The sequence below is a fragment of the Arvicanthis niloticus genome, chromosome 2 (genome assembly GCF_011762505.2).
Source record: "Arvicanthis niloticus isolate mArvNil1 chromosome 2, mArvNil1.pat.X, whole genome shotgun sequence".
In the NCBI taxonomy this organism is placed as follows: domain Eukaryota; kingdom Metazoa; phylum Chordata; class Mammalia; order Rodentia; family Muridae; genus Arvicanthis; species Arvicanthis niloticus.
Genome location: NC_047659.1, coordinates 99,875,843 through 99,896,524, shown reverse-complemented (window position 1 = coordinate 99,896,524; position 20,682 = coordinate 99,875,843). Strand labels below are relative to the sequence as shown.

The following is a 20,682-nucleotide window of genomic DNA, read 5'->3' as shown; positions in this document are numbered from 1 at the left end:
GCTTCCTTCTGGCTAGAACTCAAAATGCCTGACAGTGCTATGCAGGCTGTGAAGGGAGAAAAGCCATTAACAATCACACACAGATTACATGAGCTTCAATATCCATCTTCTGGCAAGATTTGCCTACTGGCGCAATAGTGACATGAATGTTCAGGCAGTAACCAATTGTTTCCTGACTGGATCTGAGAGCTGTTCCACAAGGCAGAATATGTGCCTGGTATTGTAGAACTGGTCAAAATGTGGGTCACCGGTCCTGTAAGGAATCTACTACTGATGTTTCGCCAACATGTAGTTAAACTGCCTTATAAATATTTGTGTTTACACCCATAGATCCTACCTAGCTTTGGTTAGAGAAGCCTATTCTGGCAGTGGGCAATAGTCAAAGCAGGGACTCATAACTAGCCAAAGTGTTGGAATAAGTGACTGATGAGTACTTTGGCACTAAAGGGACATCTGTGTCACCTCCTCTGAGGCCCAAAGAGCATCAAGAAAGATGGGTATGACTATGGAAACTAAGCATGGAGAAAAGTATGGTGAGGTACTGAATATGACACAGCCACTACACCAATTTAGCAAGCATTAACAATCACATGCAGATTGTATGAGCTCCTCCACAGATCCACAGATCCTCGTGTCTCTTCCTCTCTGGTGCCAGGTTCTTTTTTTTTTTTTGGTTTTTCGAGACAGGGTTTCTCTGTATAGCCCTGGCTGTCCTGGAACTCACTCTGTAGACCAGGCTGGCCTCGAACTCAGAGATCTGCCTGCCTCTGCCTCCCAAGTGCTGGGATTAAAGGCGTGCGCCACCACCACCCAGCTCTGGTGCCAGTTCTGGTGCCAGTTCTGGTGCCAGTTCTATAGGTGGGTGCCACCATGCCTGGTTTTCACGTGGGTGCTATGGATTGGAACTCAGATCCATACAAGTCTACACAGCAAATGTTGAGCCAGCTCCCCAGTCCCTCAACTGTTCTTGAGTGAATGAATTAGCATCTTGTAGATGTGGGATGGTCATATATGCCATACAGTGACAGTCTGTATGGCATTACTCAGACAGAAGACAGACACCAGAACTAGACCATGCTGCCTCTCAATAAAGCAATTTCTGATTATTAGATTAACTTCTCAGCAATTAAATCCAGTACTCTTGTAGGTTCCCAGAAGGCTATGAGCACATGACCGCTGAACAGACAAGGGCAGACTCCAGAAACCATCTTAGAATGTCCCTGACCTTGGAGGACTGCAGAGCACCTGCTGCTGCAAGGAGATCCCATTCTGACCCTAGTGAGCTGCTGCAGCTCATTTTCTAGCAATCTGTCAGAGTCACATCTTCTAGGCTGAGTCCATCTATGTAGCTGTACACTGCACACATCCAAGAATGGCAAAGAATAAAGCTCAAACAAACGCATCAACTTAACCTTATGTTTGGTTGTGCAGTTCTCCACTGCAAATTCTGTAGATGACATGATGTCACAATGTCAACAGAATGGACATGTCTGAAAGCTAATGTAATAGAGGCTTCCTAGAATGAAATCAGAGACAGGACGTGGCCTTAAATGCTGCTAATTTACACAGCTACATAAGGCATAATTTATCTGAACAAAGAATTTGCTGAAGAGCAATGTAACTATGCCTCCTTTTTTAGGAAGGCTTGGAATGAGCTCCTTTTATAAACTCTTTTAAGTGCACAAGGCTCCTCTTTAAATGCTGGAATTAGAGCAAAACAGCACACTTTCCAGATGCACACTGTTAGGAATGCTTCTAATTTAAATCCAGAGAATAGAGATTCCAGGACAAAAACACTACAGAAGTTTGCAACAATGCCATGATAAAAAAATCCCAGCTAAAAAACTAAGTACTAAATTAAAAACAAAATTGTAATTCTGCCTTTTCCCAAGAGATCTGTTAGCTCTTAATGTTACAGTTGATTGGTTCAGCAAAGTGTACCCTTGGTTGTATTCTTTGAACAAATTAACAATTTATTCTAGTAAAATGATGTATATAAACCTTCCCAAATGAAATAGTATAAGCAGAATTTCCTCAAAATTTGACACAATTCAGGGAAATGAAATAATAACACTGGAAACTTCAAACAAAATACTTTTTCCTGAGTAGAGGGATAACCTGGGTTTCAGGCCAGATAGATGGGTTTTGTGGATCTGATAGCAAGCAGACTGCCAAGTCTGGATATCTTGTCCCCTGCAGCAGAGCTCTTGTGAACAGGAGCCATCAGACACCCTGGTCTTAAGCAAGCACTGAAACTCCATGTGATCCCTGAACTATGCCGAGTCCCTTTCTGAGTGAGGTGGCTGGGCAGCATGCGTAGTGTAAGCAGTGTAAAAATGTCTTAAATTTTGACAAGTCAATATACAAATAACTATTTTTTAAAAGATATTTTAAAGTGTGTATATATGTATGTATTTATATTTTATGTGTATTGATGTTTTGCCTACATGTCTATGTGAGGGTGTCAGATCCTGGAATTACAGACAGTTGTAAGCTGCTCTGTGGGTGCTGGGAACTGAACCTGGGTTCTCTGAAAGAGCAGCCAGTCATCTCAACCACTGAGCCATCTCTCCAGCCCCCATATGACTATTTCTTGACTGTCATTTTTATAAGAAAATATTATACTATTTTTTTAAAAAAATTATCCTATTTTAACTGCTCCCCCACAAGCACCTGGAGGAAAAACTGTAAAATAAAGGCAGGTGACATTTTACCTGAACTGAGTGGATGGCCACACCCTCTTTCATACTGACGGAAAAAGCATGTAAATGTGCATCACTGACAATTCCAAGGCATGATGGCAATGGAGGTCTAGGGAAAAAAAATGTTAAACATTCAGCCTTTTCTTTATAATAAATTATGGCTCAACCCCCTTTAAGATGCTAACAAAATGCAAATTTCACCATTCCTTTGGACCTTATAAAGGTGCTGTGGATTTCACAGTGCAGGCTGGGGAGTGTGGCGCAGTGGCAGCTCTTGCTTGTCATGCTGAGGTTCCATTTCCAGCACTGAAGGAAAACAAAAACTGTTTATATCAAATCAATAGTGAGTCAGAAGTGATCACTTGAAGAGCTAATATTTTTAATGCACTAGTAGTATATATTCCTTTTTTCTTACATGCTTTACATTTACAACATGAATGACATGTATAGCCAGTGTGGTCATCTGCCTGCCTCAGTATCTCGTTTCTGAGAACCAATGGCTTTAATACTGAATAGATGTCCATCCACTCCTCCCTCAGATGCTATCTCAGCAGACATATAACATGGCCCAGCAGGAAAGCAACCGGTGGCTTCCATCAATATCCATCCTGTGTAAAGCAAACAGATCAGATCGTTATGACAAACTACAAATCACGTACTTCTATGGTAGAAAGTTCTGTGTTTCTTGCACACTAACATTTAAACACTTGCTAAATGTTTGGAGCCAACTTTTAGCAGAAAGTGGCTATTAACTTTGCAGCCATCTGGAGCCATATACCCTGATAAGAGATTTGTTTTTCAACAGCCTACAACAGCTGAGCACACTCTGACAAATATCTTGTTTATCCCACATAGCTTGTTTTGCTGTTTAGTGACCCCAGCTGCATGGTGCATGTGGTAAAATGTCTTCACCTGTGTTCTCCTGCTTGTGCTTATAAATACCCAGGATTTTCTTGTAATAGTGTCAATAGGAGGTGTGAATATAGTCTATGGGAGACAGTAAACGAGACTTGACTACAGACCCTCTGGCTTGTCTCTATTCTTCTAGTCTCTTCCCCTTCTTCCCCCCACTCTCTCTCTTGCTAGACCCTGACCCGTGGACGGGAGCAGCAGAGCAGTCCGGGACATTTTGACCCCCAAAGTGGGGCAGAGTGGTTCTCAACAGCTAACCTGGTGGGTTAATCTTCTCTGAAACAACTTCTCAGGAAAATTTCCTCTTATGATTTCAGTGCACATCTAAAGCTTCATAACCTTGGAAAAACACACAGGTCATGCCTGGTTATTATGCAACTTTACATAACTTAATAACCCTAATAGGAATATATAAGATTGTGTCCGTGACTTACATACAGAAGGCAAATTTGTATTTACAAGTACTTTACAAAAACAATTCACTCCCTCCCTCAAACCTCTGAACAATCGAAATTATTTATATCTCATAGATAAGAAGTTAGACATTGAGATAATATTTAGAAATCAATCAGAACAAAAATATGAATTCCTTGTCTTTAGACTTTGAGTTATTCAAAACTTCTCTGTCCTTCCAGCCCTGTGACTTTTCAGTTTAAACAAGACTTTTCCACTCAATGGTTCTCCCACTTTTAAAATAAATAGGACTATCAGGAGACCTAAGGTCTCAAGTCTTAGGGAAAGTTAAAGGCCAAAAAGCTAAGCACACATCACTGCATAATGAGCCTCCTTTCACATCTTCAAAGACAAGCACAAAGGGGACAAACTCAAAGTAGGTAAGTACTGTTTACTCTCGAAGCCAGCCACAAATGGCATACTTCTTTCCAGCAAGGCCACATTTCCTAAACCTTCCCAAACAGTGGCTCCAACTAGGGACTAACTATTCAAGTACCTAAGCCTTTGGGTAAAATTTACACCAGTCCACCTTAATGAAGAGCCCACTAACTGGAAGAAAGTAGGTATTTGTTACATTTTTTTTGTGAGAAAGTCAGAAAGGGGGATTAAAGAATTCTATGTCGACAGGTTCTGAAAAATATACCCTAAGCTAGTATTTCAATCCCAAATAATAGTGCAAGTCAAAAGCATTATTTTAAATATTGCTTTCATATAAACGGTAGTATCAGTTTATAAAATAAAATTGGCTTGTGAGACAGCCTTTAGGACATTAGCTTATAGACTCCCAAGACTGAGTGTGGTGGTTTGAATAATGGCCCCATAGGCTCATATATTTGAATGCTTAGTCATCACAGAGTGGCACTATTTGAGAAGAATAAGGAGGGTTAGGAGCTGTGGCCTTATTGGAAGAAGCGTATCACTGGGGATGGGCTTTGAGGTTTCAAGTGCCCATGCCAAGCAAGCCCACTTTCTCTCTTGGCCTGTGGACCAGGATGTATCTCTCAACTACTGCTCCAAGGCCTTGAGTGCTGCCACACCTCGACCATGCTTCCCACCAGGCTGATAATAGGCTAAACCTCTGAAATTGTAAGCAAGCCCCCAATTAAATTTAAAGAGATGCCTTGGTCACGGCATCTCTTCACAGTAATAGAACAGGAACCATGACAATGAAATGAGTAAGCAAATATCCCATCATTGGAATTAATCTTTAAAGTAGGGTTTAAGTTATTAAAAAGAGAGCTTTCATTAAGAGTTTCATGTTTGCCGGGCGGTGGTGGCGCACGCCTTTAATCCCAGAACTTGGGAGGCAGAGGCAGGCGGATTTCTGAGTTCGAGGCCAGCCTGGTCTATGTGTGAGTTCCAGGACAGCCAAGGCTATACAGAGAAACTCTGTCTTGAAAAACCAAAAAAAAAAAAAAGAGTTTCATGTTTAATAAGGCAAATTATCTTCTTGTGTTTTTAGAAGTATTACTAATTCAACAATAAGGATAAAGGCATGAGTAGAACTAAAAATTTGTTACAATTTTTGATTCACTAAAATTTAGCTGTTTTATTGATTTTTTTTAAAAAGTTCCGATAAAAGAGAAAATTGTACTACTTTGGAATGTTTTATTTTCTGTCCATTTTATCTACTTTATTGACTTTTCATTTAACAGTACTGTTCATTTGGACAATAAGTCAGAAAATAGTTTCTATTTATGTGACTTTAAATAGTATCTTTGACCCTACCCTGTTATTCAGAGCCATTTTAAACAACAAACAGAAACAAAACCATTTGTTGTGAACTGTGAAAACTGATTCTGTAAGAGTGCTCTCTAACCAAGGGCTGGCCTTTGTCTCATAACAAATTCTCCTTTTCAATGATTTACTGGAACCATCCCACCAAACACTGGAAAACACCAGCGGTTCAAGAGACTGTATCAGTGTAACACTGAGTTTGAGTGACATCATAAAACACAGGTGCCGTTACCTATGCACTACAATGAATACACAGAATGCATACAAGTTACTTTTCATAAAATACTAATCAGAGTTCTAAACTATGGGGACATTAAATAATTAAAACACAGGCAATCCCTGTTATAGAACCAGTCGTGTGAGATCTAAAATGTTGTTTATTAGAACCATATACAATGGAATATACCTGCCATCTCAATGGAGTGATTTTTGTCTTTGTTGTTTTGTTTTTGCTATGCAAGAAAAAAAATATAGAATCTAGACATTTAAAACATTATCAGCATAATAATTACTATGGGCTCACTTTGAAAATTCTGTTAAAAATTGCCACAGTCATGATGAGCACAATTATTGCAGTTACATCATTTGAAAGAGATAAAAATTATGCTGCTAAAGACAAAACACTGAAATACATAAACATCACAATGTGATACAGCAATAAACTCTTAACTATTTAATATGAAAACTTAAATTTTAAAAGTTCTGTTAGAGAACCTGGAAATTTTTTACTATAGCAAAACATTTATTTATATTCCTTCAGCTTCTATGATACAGTGTACAATAAAATACTTTTAAAAGATACAACATTCAAGTGCTTCATGTACACCAACAGTATTGCCAATGCTAATAAAGTGATGCCCTTAAACACGAGCTGAGCTAATCATGGTTTTTAATGTTTTCACCTTGCATTTTACGTAGCAGTTGGCGTTATACACTAATCAGTTTTGTGCTGACAGAAAGGATCCTAGTTAAAATACTGATTCTCAAAAGTAATGTGTATCATATTGCTTGAAACTAAACAACCATATAAAAGTGGTAATTGTTAACCTAAACAATGATTAAGAAAGACAACTGGCATATACTCAGGCTGAGTGTTGCGTTCATGATGGTTCACTTTTAACAATAAAAATACTTTTACTAAAGCTAACATGATATGTATTTCTATTCTACAGTCTCTTGAAGTTATAAAAATATTATATAAAATACCACAGACTTTAGAGGATATAAGTTCATGTGGTTCTGATACTAGCAGCTGAAAAATGTTTATAATTTAAAAAATAAATAAACTATAGAGGTAAACAAGTTACAAAACAGCAGAGAACTGTGATAGTCAGCGTGAGAACAGCTTAATTACACGACAGCTAACAAAACGGTGATGCGGTTGGATCAAATGTCTTAAAAACCTCCTTCAGAGATTTGTCATCTGCTTCTTCACTAGGATCATCATCTGGGGTCGGGCTTGCCTCTCCTGGCTCTCTTGCCTGCCTTGGATCACTGTATGGAGGTCTAATTAAGCCTGTTAAGGCCAGAATAGGAAGACTGTGCACAGCAGGGACTTGAACCTTATCAGTACTCCTGGGAATGTCTGCCTGTGTGTCGACTGGCCCATCAAGAGGGACTTCAATGTCTGCAGCAGTGTTTTGTGGTGCGATCACTTCTCCAGGGGAAGGTTGGTTTTTATCACTATTTTTTAAGCCACTCTCCTGGTTCTCTGTATTTTCTTCTGAAGCAATGGCCGACAGCTCTGCTGCAGACAGTGAGCCCTTGTCCCTAGGATCATACAAGCTAATGCCACTAAGAACTGAACTTGAAGCTCCTGGTGGGAGGCCATCTGAAGAGAGTTTGGGGGCATACAGAGGAAGAGTCACAGGAGCAACATTAACAGGTGCTGCTGTTGAGGGCTGTGACAAAGCAGGGTTCCATCTGGCTAAGGGCAGGGCACTCCTTGATGAATGTGAGTCCTTTATAGCCACTTGATGAGACTCTGTATTGGGCAGTCTATGGAGCCTAGGATCAAAATTCTTTTGCAGCCGAGGGTCTCCTAGTTTACCTCCTGAACTGATTGAGTCTCCAGCCTGCTCTAAGCAGCCCTCTCTCTGTGTTACACTCATTTTGGCTTTGACTGCTGATGCTGGATCAAGGGACAGGGCACCCCGATGATCACTCTTTGTATTCCATAATCTATTGAGCCTCTGGTCAGCTATAAGTGGGGGCAGAGGTAAATTGATTGAAGATACTGGATCAGGTTTAGGTAAAGGTACTGGAAGTAAGTCTTCTGGAGCCCACACAATGTGTTTTGCAAAGTTGGGTTTGTTTAGAATAACGTCCATTTTAATATGACTGAACTGTCTTAACTGTGACCTTGGATCCTGGAGGATTACACCAGGTGAAGAATTCAAAGGTATTAAGAAGGCCTTTTCTCTCAGTTCTCTCTCTTTGTCTTCATCATCATCATATCTTCTTTTGGGTTTGTGATTTGCACCAGCATTTGTATGACGTAAGTCAAACTTTGCTCCACTAGCTGAAGAGCCCCCAGGAGCACCTCCATTCCCTCTGAATTTCCTGGGATCCCACACAAGTCTAAGATCTACTGGGACAGACTCATGTGGCTTTCTATTATCTTGCCTTGGGACAGTCCGAAGTCTTGGGTCAACCACTTGATTTCCTTTCCTTTTCTCTTTAGCAAGTCTTGGATCAGTAGGAATGCTGAGCTCTGTGGGAAGGTGTTGCTGATTTCCTAGAGTTCCTGCTTGTTTCTGTAATGTCTTCAGTATTGACTTGACACCACTTCCTTCTTCCTCTTCACTACTGGAATACCAGTTAACTGTATCATCTAAATAGAGACAAAAGCTTATGGTTAAAAACAAAGCATTCATATTTGACCTTTATTAAGATTACAAACACATACTATTTCTGAACTTAGTATAATCACTAAAAGGAACCCCATCTACTTGGCTACTTGTATTCTCACCCTTGAACAATAGTACCAAATTTTCCACTTCTAGTAGCAATAAATGTTAAACATTTCTATTCAAGCGTATTCTCAGTGTTTAGTATGAAACATAAAAGAACTAATCTTTCACCAATTGGTTTTAGGTACATACACAGTTAAGGTAAATTATATTGTTCATGTAAAGTATTAGGGAGACTACTCTATTTATCGTCTTATTTATGCTTATGTATGAACAGAACATTCGCCACCGTTATTTGAAGCCTGTAACTGCAGTCAGAAATAACTCTAAGGGGAGGGCTACAAGGTCTACTGGACATGAACAGGGCAGAGAAACTCATTTTCACATTTTAACTGATTTCAAAAGGTACAGAGCTATTAAACCTTCTTCCTTGCTTGATGTTCTATGAGGCTGGGTGACAGCTGGTTCTTCATCTTCTTGGTATCTCTGAGTCAAAGGGTTGAAAAGAGCTCTCTGCACTGCAGGAGGGAGCCCTGAAGCAGGCAGAGGGCAGTGACTTGTCACACTACTGCTGGAATTGGGCCCACTCCCGAGGTGTGATGAGTCATGAACAATGGGAGGCTGCTGCTGTGCAAATTCTTCATGCCACAGCTCATCTACAGACACAACAGAAGAGACACTGTGAGCTCAAACTCCACCAAAGTGTAAGACACAGAACTGCCAAATCATCACATTGGATTCCTAAGTTGTTGTATAATTAAATATTTTTTTAACTTAAATTCTATTGTTTTAAATTTTGTTTTAAAATATTATTGAAAGCTTTATTGCTTCAAGGGAGCAAATATGGAGACAAAGTGTGGGACAGAAACTGAAGGAGGGACCATCTGGAGACCATTCCACCTGGGTATCCATCCCATGTGCAGTCACCAAAGGTAGATGCTGATGTGGATGTCAGGAAGTGCATGATGACAGGAGCCTGATATAGCTGTCTCCTTAGAGGTCAGCCAGAGTCTGACATATTCAGAGGCTGATGCTCACAGCTAACCACTGATCTGATCAAGGGGTTCCCAATGGAGGAGTTAGAAGACTGAAGGAGCTGAAAGGGTTTGTGGCCCCATGAGGAGAGCAACAATACCAACCAACCAGAGCTCCCCAGGGTCTAAACCACCAGCCTGGGAGCACACAGGGAGGAACCCATGACTCCAGCTGTGTGTGTAGGGGAGGATGGCCTTGTTGGGCATAGGTGAGAGAGGAGATCCTTGGTCCCATGAAGGCTGGACGCCGAGTGTGGGGGAATTTGAGGGTGGGGAGGTGGGAGTGGGGGAGTAGGTGGGGGCATATCCTCATAGAAGCAGGAGGAGGGGGGATGAAATAGGGGATTCCTGGGTAGGAGGGGAATGGGGTAAGGGGATAAAATCTGAAATGTAAATATCCAATAAAAAAATGAAAAAAATATATAAGAAAAGTTAGCTAAAGTTTTGTTTCTATAGTTTTAAAGAAACTGAAAACATTTCAAGGTTTCAATTTTATCAATTTTACTTAATTTAAAAATGCATGCTTTTAATGAAAAGAAAGTCTTAGCATTTTAAGAAATGAGTTGCTTCCATCAGTAATCTTACCAGCAGAGTTATCAGGTGGTTGAAAATTATGTGCAGCATGCTGTGGATAGTAATTATCGTAAAATTCGGCTGAGCCTTGCACGGACTCAGCGTCAGCACTGAGTTGAACCTCACTAGGCATTTGCTGGTACAATGAAGCTGGAGAGCTGTGACTCTCTCTAGGGACTTTCATCACGTGTCCTGGAAAGCCTGGGGAATGATAAGCTCCACCCATACTTGGCAGTGTATCCAGCTGAACAAGCCCTCCAGTTTGACTATGAGGACCTACAATTTCAGATGAACCGTGTAGCAAAGACGGGTTCTCTTGCGTTGGTGCACCAGGAGGTCCTACACATGGGTGGTGTCCAGGGGAGCCTGGGTGCCTCACAGGACTGTCACATCCTTGAGGAACATTAGATTCTGGACCTGGACTTGACTCAGAACTGTACATATGCTGTGGACAGTGACTGCTTTCCTCAAACTCTGGTTCTTGTGGTGAGGTACTGTTGTAAAATGCTGGTGGTCTATAGATACAAAACAAACAAATGAACAAAAAATAGCATTTTTCAGTTCAAAATGAAGATACAGAAACATTATATTCATAGATACTATCTACGTATGATATTTTATGTTCACTTAGAAACCTGTGTATTTAAGAAATTAATTATTCCATGTCATTGGCAGGTAGAAAAACATGTGTCTCCTGCTTTCATTTCAGATATGGTTTTCTTACTAGCTGTTTGGGAAAAAAACTACAAAGATAAATAAAAGGCACCTTGAATCCTAGCACTAGGAGTCTCTATTTTTCTGGGTATACACTGGCTTCTCTACAACCAAATTAAAATTCTGCTATCTAAACATACAGCTCTAATCATGATTTCCAATACTGCTGGCATACATAAGACTTCCTTATTTATTACACCTAATAGTTTTGTCAATTCATTTTTTTATTGAGAGAAACTGCCCAGTTATGTCTCCCACTACATTTGTAATGATGTATTTACAACTTTCTCTTAGTTCACTGATTAGAATATGATATATAATATTAGCAAAATGGTGGTTACTTCTGTCCTCTTAAAATTTGCAACAAAGTCCCAGTATATAGTCCAGAGTGGCCTTAAACTCACAATCTTCCTATTTTTGCCTCTATCCCAGTTTCCTTTCTACTGCTGTGATAAACACTGCAACCAAAAGCAACCTGGGGAGGAAAAGGTTTACTGTATCTTATACTCATTTCATCATGAAGGAAAGAAAGCTGGGGCAGAAACTCAAGATAGGACCTGATAATCCTAGAACTTGGGAGGCAGAGGCAGGTGGATTTCTGAGTTCAAGGCTAGCCTGGTCTACAGAGTGAGTTCCAGAACAGCCAAAGCTAACAGAGAAACCCTGTCTCGAAAAAACCAAAAAAAAAAAAAAAAAAAAAGGACCTGAAACAGAGACGATGGAGGAACACTGCCTACTACTGGTTTGCCCCATAGCTTCCTCTGCCTGTTTTCTTATACAGCTCAGGTTCACCTGCCCACGGGTGCCATCATCCTCAGCGGGATGGGCCCTCCCACATCTATCATTAATCAAAAAAATGTTCTTCCAATCTTGCCTACAGGCCAATCTAATTGAGGCCTTTTCTCTAAGGTTTCCTGTTCCCAGATGACTCTAGCTTGTGTCAAGTTGATCAAAAACTAACCAGGACACCTCACAGCTCCCATGTTCTGACATTACAAGCACATTTACTACCACGTCTGGTTTTCTTCTTAACTTTAACTGAAATACTCTTACTGGATCACGTTAGTTGTGGGGTTCCTTCCCGAGCATTCAGGATTAGAAGAAGAGCTGGGTATACACGCACTAAAGAATGGGATTAAGGCTGAAATGGCCTAGTTAGAAACTTTAAATTAAATGCAGCTCAGCCTGAGGGGTTCCTCCAATACCTTAGGAAACACCCTCAGAAAGAACCAAATGTACTGGAGACAGTATCAACCATTTGAAAATGCAAGCTCATAACCAGCAGGAAAGAATGTCAAATCCACCCCCTGGCAATGCCCCTGGAGTTACTATATGACAATGTCTAAAGTTGTGCAAAAATTCTGCAGAGGAAATCACTGGGACAGGAAAGAAGGGTAAGAGCAAAGAGAAAAGATATGGAGCAACCTCACACCAGGCAGGCAACTGCTGCTTTGCCTATGTCTAACCATGTAAGTGACTTGGAATACTCCCTGGTATCTTAATGCATTTAGGGGAAAGTGCTGCCATTTTGATGCTTAACTTACTTTTTCCCAATTTTATGTGCTAAATCCACAGTAGGTTTTACAACTATTTCAAAAAGAGATGGAATTTTCTTTGTTTCATCAGAAAGATCTGTTTTAAAATCGTCTTCAGCATCAGAAAAGGGAAAATGCTCTGATGGGGTTGGGAGAAGCCCGACTCCCGGGGGTGGCTTGGGGAGAGGAGTTATGCCACGCTTTCTGAGTTCTTCTAATTCTCTTTCATCTTCATTTACAAGTTCTCCATCAGCATTCAGCACCTAACAATTGTAAAGGTTAGTGCTTCAGAATGAGCTTTCTTCCTCACAGTTAAAACTAAAGATCTCAGCACACTTTTATAAAAAGAAAAAAATTAACACTAAAGTTTAAATGAATCAGAAGTAAGTAACTCTTTTCAATATACAGAATGAATTTCAGAATGGTTTTTATAGCAACCAAATATAGGATATAATTTAGTCTAGATCCTTTTTGGTTTTGATACACATCACAGACACACAGAGACAGAGTCTTGGTCTCTCTCTCTCTCTCTCTCTCTCTCTCTCTCAAACACACACACACACACACACACACACACACACACACACACACACACAAAATAAAGCACCTGGCAGCCTAGCTCCTTCACCTGCATGTATTACACATACATAACCATCTCCAAATAAGAAACTTGCAACTTCAGAAACCCCTAGGATTCCCATCTGCTTGGCCACATATACTCTCATCTCTGAACAATAATAGATGTCTCCACTCCTAGTAACAATCAAATTTAGACAGCTTTTATTATTCAAGTGTATTCTCAATGTTTAATATGAAAAATAGAAGGAGTGATCCTGTATCAACTGGTTTTAGGTACCATGAAAATCAAAGCAAACTGTCTTTCAAGTAAACTTTTAAGGAGAATTCTGTTTACCATCTTATTTATGCTTATACATAACTGGGTGTATATATGATTGAAATCCAATGTATTATGGGAAGAGATATAAGCAATAAAAAAGCTATTATATGAGCTGGAGAGATGGCTCAGTGGTTAAGAGCACTGTCTGCTCTTCCAGAAGTTCTGAGTTCAATTCCCAGCAACCACATGGTGGCTCACAACCATCTGTAATGGGATCCAATACCCTCTTCTGGTGAGTCTGAAGACAGCTACAGTGCACTCACATACATAAAATAAATAAATAAATCTAAAAAAAAAAAAGCTATTATATGAACTAAAGCAAAATATAGACCTAAGAGCTGGACCAATGTCCAGTAGTTAAGAACACCGGCTACTCTTTCAAAGGACCCATCATCTACATGGCAGCTCACAAACATCTGTAACTCTACTGCAGGGGACCTGACACACATTTTTGGCCCTCCGAGGACACATTATGACCCCTTATTTTCAACCTTTGGATTAAAAATCCCAAGAACCTAGAAAACCCTAATCCTTTGTAACAGTTTGGAATATTGGTCAAAGTAAAAAAATTTTTCAGTGTCAGAATAAAATAGATTCTGATCAGATTAAAATATTCTCAAATTCCTAGGCCAATAATTCTACTTTACAATAAACTATATTAACAAAACCTATAAGAGTTCAATTTTAACAAATTAATAAAATATTCTTTATAAGATATGATTTAAGTAAAATATGAGAAAATATGAGATCTAACAAATAATCAATGGTATAAAAACACTACTTACTTTGTCCAAAAGTTTCTTTGTTTCTTTAGTCAGATCATCATGGGAAAACTTACACTTGTCTCCTTGGTAGCACTTCGCTCCACTATGATAGAACTTGCAAGGAAATTCACATAAACAAAAATATTAAGGAACAAATCAAGTAAAATCAAGGGTAATTGTGTGTGTGGATCTGTGTGTGCACACCTGCCTGTGCATGTGGCAATCAGAGGTCAACACTGAGTGTCTTCCTCTATCATTTTCACCCTTAATTTTTGAGACAGAGTTTATCACAGAACCTGGAGCTCATCACTCAGCTACACTGGCTGGCCAGTGACCTCTGGGGATTTGTCTCTGTCCATCCCCTAGCACTAGGGTTACACACACATGACATTGCACCCAACTTGTACATGGGTGCTGGAGATCTGAATTCAGCTTCCTCATGCTCGCACAACAAGCACTTTACTGAGCCACCATTCTAGGCCCAAGGTATAATGCTATAAGGCCAAGGAATTCAAGGCAGTCTTAGGCAATACAGTAAGTATAAGGCCAGTCAGGGATATACAGTGAAAACTCTGTCTCAAAAACAAAAAACACACAAACAAACAACCAGAACAAACAGCAAAATCATATAATAAAAATGAGATTGAATGAAATACAGTATCATTTATTTACACATGACATGAAGCCCTAAGAACAGAACAGAAATTTTTAAAAGCATAATTTAGTACCTGTTTTTTTAAAGAATTATATCAATGCATTTGTATTTTCCTGGCTAAGACAAATTATATTTTAACAAAAAAAATGAGATATACTGCCAGATATCTAAATATCATAGAGACTCCTTTAGAGGACAAACAGCACAACAGATAAAGGTGTGCCACTGTGATGTCCCCATCTGTTGGGGGCCGACTTTTAGCAGAAAGCGGCTATCAGCTTTGCAGCCATCTTGAGCCATATACCCTGACATGAGATTTCAATTACAATAGCCTACAACAGCTGAGAACACTCTGATAATCTTGGTTTAGATATCTTGAGATTAAAGGTGTGTGAGATTATAGAGATCAGAGTTAGAGACAAGACCTAAGGGCATGATTAAAGGTGTAACTTAGAGGCGTGGCTTAGAAGTCAGACTATAGAAGACAGAACCAGAGATCAGAGAATATATAGACTGAGATCAGAGACTATAGAGGGATCATCAGAGACGAATCTCAGATTAGGTAGAATCTGCCATCACCCTCGCTCTTGCTGAAGCCCGACCCGCAGACCGGAGCAGCAGCTTGGGCCGGGATACAGTGGCCGCCCAAACGTGGGTCGGCCCGGGCCTCAACATTTTGCCTGGGCTGCAACATTTATTTTGGCCGCCCCAACTTGGGGCTAGTGCGGTCCCCAACACCCATCAAGAAAATCCAAGTGTGTTTCTCTTATCACAACCTTGTTAGCAAAGGAGGCTTTTGAGAATCTGCTGGCTGTTATCCTGGTATGGCTTTAATTATATTCCTCTTACTATGAGTGACAAAAAGCATCTTTCTATTTGATTTTTAATCAATTCTCCTGTGAATCATCTTTCTCTCCTGCTCCCAATCTTCTTAATCTTTAAGAAATTCTTACAGCAATGGCATTTCTTCTTTCTAAGTTATATAAATAAATATTTTCCCACATTTAAATATTTTCTTTAGTTTGTAGGTTTTTGTTATAAAAAATTTAAACTTGCATGTAGTCAAATTTGTAGTCCTTTCCTTTATTGTTTCTATTTTTTAATCACAATAAGGTTTTCCATTCTCTTGGGTTATAAAGAAAAGTATTCCTGTATTCCTGGGCACTTTGCCCATCTTAAGCACAGAGAGTGTCAAGACTGGATTTATGTGTGTGTGTGTGTGTGTGTGTGTGTGTGTGTGTCTCACTTTTAATTTAAAACCAAGCTAGGATCTCTAGATTGTATTTATAACTTTTTAAAAAAACCACAATGACAAAATATCAGTATATTGGTTAATATATAACTTGTATAAAGGATATTATGCATGTAAATACAGTTCTCTCCTTTGGTACAATATCCCTGTAAGTAATATTTGCAGACCTCCTTTTTCTTCTCCAATTCTGCATCATGATTAAATTTACAATGATCTCCCTGTTTAAACAAACAAACAAAGCAGAAAGAATTTAGTTATACTCTCTCCATCTGTTCCTTCTGGTCATTATCTTTAATTTTAGATAATGAGCTACAAATGATGCAGATAATCCCTCTGACATCCTCCCCTAAGCATTCTGCCAGTATCCCACCAGTACCCACCATTTTTAGCTGTAGCATGGGAATTTATTTAACCTCCTGATCTCATGTCTAGCAACAACTTATTAGTAAGCCAGCTATAAAGATTAAACTACCATGCATCAGCTAGACCATGAAGATATATGCTGCACTGTCAGAAGTCACAACTGTATCTGTCACAAATGTTAACATACCTGTCAAGTAATATCTGTTTTCTACCAATTGAACACTTCTCAGAATAGTATTAAATGTGCCTGTATAGTAATTTCACACAAGGTACATTTTAAAAACTTAGCATTATTACAACTATGAGCAATGAAAGAAAAAAAAAATCATTCCCCAAAGGACTAAATTCCAAAGATTACTTTGAAAGTTAGAATGATCTATCAAACCCTTTAAGTTAACATTTACCTTAATACATCTCCCTTCCAGGAAGTATTTACAGATCTGTTTTCCTTTGTGTTCCACTGTGTGCTGGTTAATAAACTCCTGAGTCATAACTTTCCACTTTTTCCCTGGTTTTCTGTACTGTAATAGAAAATTCACTTCAATGTAAGATATAAAATATCAGTAGGTACTAAGACATAGTCACATACACCTTGAAAGCAATATAAATTGGCCACTAATAGTACTCAAGATTAGACATACTGATTCTACTCACTTAACTGTAGTCTTGTTTATTATTACTACTGGCTGCAAGGGAGTCTTTTTTCTTTTGATTATACTTTAAAAATAAAATTATAAAAGGCTTTAAATTTCATACTAGAACTTAGTTTGACAAAGGCACTATAAAGTATAGGCTCTCATGTATTGCTGACAAATAAGTCATAAACTTTAAAACTTTAAAACACCCACCCTGACACCAGGGCTGCAGTTCAACGTGTCAAACCCTACCCTAGTGGTGGGCAATGTTCAAGGGATCAATCCTCAACACCACAAAAATAAATAGCTATTTTACTGCGAGATACAGAATTTTGACTTTTCAGAATTAATTTAAGAACAGGGAAGCATACACAACATTTTATTTACAATAATTACTGCAAATCACTTTAAAAGGGAAACTCTTAACATATACAAAACTAGGAAACCAATAAACAATGCTATGATGCATTAAGGCAGTAGAATATTACACAGACATAATGAAATCATGTTATAGAAAAATAACCTTAGGATACAAGAAATGCTCACAGTACTTCATTGAACAAAAACCTGACCCAATTTACAGTAATAAGTAAAGGCAAAGGTAATGACTAAAATTATTTAGCTTCCCATTTCAGTGTATGCAGTATGATTTATTCTGTGTGCCTTGCCCTTTAAAAGACTCTATGCCCTTCAGTGTCGGTCACCTCTTGAAATTGTGGGAATGAGAGACTATAAAAAGCCAGCAAAGGCTGATGAGAGAGTAGGTAAGACTCAGAATCTTCACAATCAAAACTGCAATAACCCTGATAAATCTTTAATCTTCCCTCTGAAATTTCACAAGCCAGGCAGGCCTCCATCGTTAGCACTGTTCTCAACGTTATCTTCTAAGCTCCTACAGAACATCCCACAGAGCTCTTAACACCCAATAGCTCTTTTAGCCCAAAGTTCCAAAGTCCTCCCCAAAACATGGTCAGGTTGTCACAGAAATATCCCACTATGCTGGTACCACCCTTTACTTGGGCTCTTGCATGCTCCTGGAATCATAAGAAACTCTCTGGGCTGGAGAGATGCTTAGTCAGTAAAGTGAATGAGGCATAAGCATTAGGATCTACGTTTGAGTCCCAGAACCTATGTAAAAAAAAAAAAAAATCAGACATGGTGGTTTTTGCCTATATTTCTACTGTTGGAGAGGTGGACACAGGCAGATTCTTGGGGCTCTCTGGCTAGCTAGCCAGCCTAATCAAAAAGTTCTAAGCCAAATGAGATACCCTGACTCAAAGAAGGTGCACAGCTCCTGAGACACACTTCATATGCATGCACTGTGTACCATACATGAATACACACAGACACATACACTTGTATACACACAAAGTTTCTCTCATTACAGCCAGTTAACTGACATAGTTGATAATATAGTTTAATCTTGAGTTTCCTACTTAATAATAAGCTTTTGGTTATAGCCTGTGTCAACAGACATTTAAAATGTTAGTGCATACAGGCATCTATCTTCAAGAGGAAACCTTATAGACTTTCATTTTACCGATTAAAGTATAAAACAGACAGTAATTTGCTTGAAAGCACTTTCTTGATAACTAATTATTTCTGGGCATATTATATAAGCATCAGGAAGGGAGCCGAGTTACTTAGAAAGTAAGGTTACTTTACTTACAAGCAGCACATTCTAGAAATCTATTACATGTAGGAAAACAAACAGGTAGTAATATGAAAGCTCTTATCATGGAACAGAAGCAGCTTGGTGCACATTAGCAGGTGAGGAGAGGAGGAGGGCTGGGAATGATGGATGACTGATGGGAGCCAAGTCCTAGCAAAAAGCAGCCATCATCTTTGCAGCCATCTCAAGCCATATACCCTGACAAGAGACTTGTTTTTCGACAACCCACAACAGCTGAGCACACTCAGACATATCTTGTTTTGTTGTTTAGTGTCCACAGCTACAAGGCGTATGTGGTAAAGTGTCTTCAGCTGCAGTCCCCTGCTTGTGCTTTTATACCTACAATTGCCTTTCAATAAACGGGACTTGATCAGATACCCTGTCTTGTCTCCATTCTTCGACTCTCCATCCCCACACACTCTCTCTCTCTTTCTTGCAGACCCTGTTGACTGACCGGCAGGGGCCAGGTCAGATAACAAATGAAGAGAGGCCTCTTCAGACCCAATCTTCTCACAACTTTTCAACACAAAATGTTGACTGACCTCTCCCAAGGCAATGTGGCATTATTGAATCTCACAAACTAATCTGGGCATAAACTTTAACAATTTTCATATTTATTTAATATACGTATGACTCTTTTACCCGTATGAATGGCTGTATATCATGTGAGTGTCTGGAGACCTTAGATATCAGAAAAGGGGTCAGATTCCATGGAACTAGAGTTTTGAATGGTTAAGAGCCACTATGTGGGTGCTGGGAATTGAACCAAACTCCCCTGCAAAAACAAGTGCTCTTAAAAATCACTGCGCCACCTCTTCAGCCCCAGCCTTCAATTTTTAAAACTTTATTATAAAAATTTAAAAATAAAAAAATTATACACTGAAATTAACCAGACTCAAAGTCTACATCTCAAACTTCTAAACCAGTGGTTCTCAACATGTGGGCAAGATCTTTTTTTTTTTTTTTTTTTTTGATTTTTCTTTTTATTTAATTTTTGCAAACTTCTATCTCCAAAAACTATTTACATTATGATTTATAACAAGAGAAATTTTACAGTTATTAAATTTTACAGTTATTTTTACAGTTTTTAAGTAACAAAAATAATTTTATGGCTGTGGGCCACCACAACATGAGGACTGTATGACACTGCTGCAGCATTAGGGAGGTTGGAACTGCTGTTCTAAACAGTTAGCATTGGCCCTTTGAAAGAAAAGTTGTGGTGCTTCATATGGATTTTACACCTTCACTATCAAATACATTTTCTGCAGTTATCCACCATGTAAACTGAAAAGTCATTCATGAAGCATTTGACAAAATTCAACATCCCTTCATGTTAAAAGTCTTGGAAAGATCAGGAATACAAGGCCCATATCTAAACATAGTAAAAGCAATATACAGCAAGCCAGTAGCCAACATCAAACTAAATGGAGAGAAACTTGAAGCAATCCCACTAAGATCAGGGACTAGGCAAGGCTGCCCACTCTCACCTTACCTATTCAATATAGTACTGGAAGTCTTAGCTAGAGCAATTAGACAACAAAAGGAAGTCAAAGGGATACAGATAGGAAAGGAAGAAGTCAAAATTTCACTATTTGCAGATGACATGATAGTATACTTAAGTGAACCTAAAACTTCCACCAGAGAACTCCTAAACCTGATAAACAACTTTAGCAATGTGGCTGGATATAAAATCAACTCAAACAAATCAGTAGCCTTCCTCTACTCAAAGGATAAACAGGCAGAGAAAGAAATCAGGGAAATGACACCCTTCACAATAGCCACGAATAAAATAAATTATCTTGGAGTGAATCTAACAAAGCAAGTGAAAGATCTGTATGACAAGAACTTCAAGTCTCTCAAGAAAGAAATTG

General features: G+C 39.0%; 1 protein-coding gene across 2 annotated transcripts in view; it reads right to left on the bottom strand.

The window, feature by feature from the left end:
• Positions 1–6,163: 6,163 nt before the first annotated feature.
• The window catches only part of Zc3h6 (zinc finger CCCH-type containing 6), a 57,656-nt gene continuing 43,137 nt past the window's right edge, over positions 6,164–20,682 (bottom strand). For both annotated transcript variants that reach the window (XM_034495379.2, XM_034495380.2), the window contains exons 6-12: positions 16,909–17,025; positions 16,248–16,359; positions 14,256–14,365; positions 12,582–12,835; positions 10,336–10,838; positions 9,139–9,372; positions 6,164–8,637 (exon numbers count right to left, since the gene is read on the bottom strand). In XM_034495379.2, the coding sequence (XP_034351270.1) occupies positions 7,166–8,637; positions 9,139–9,372; positions 10,336–10,838; positions 12,582–12,835; positions 14,256–14,365; positions 16,248–16,359; positions 16,909–17,025 (2,802 nt within the window). In that variant the 3' untranslated portion in view covers positions 6,164–7,165. The remainder of the gene's footprint in view (positions 8,638–9,138; positions 9,373–10,335; positions 10,839–12,581; positions 12,836–14,255; positions 14,366–16,247; positions 16,360–16,908; positions 17,026–20,682) is intronic.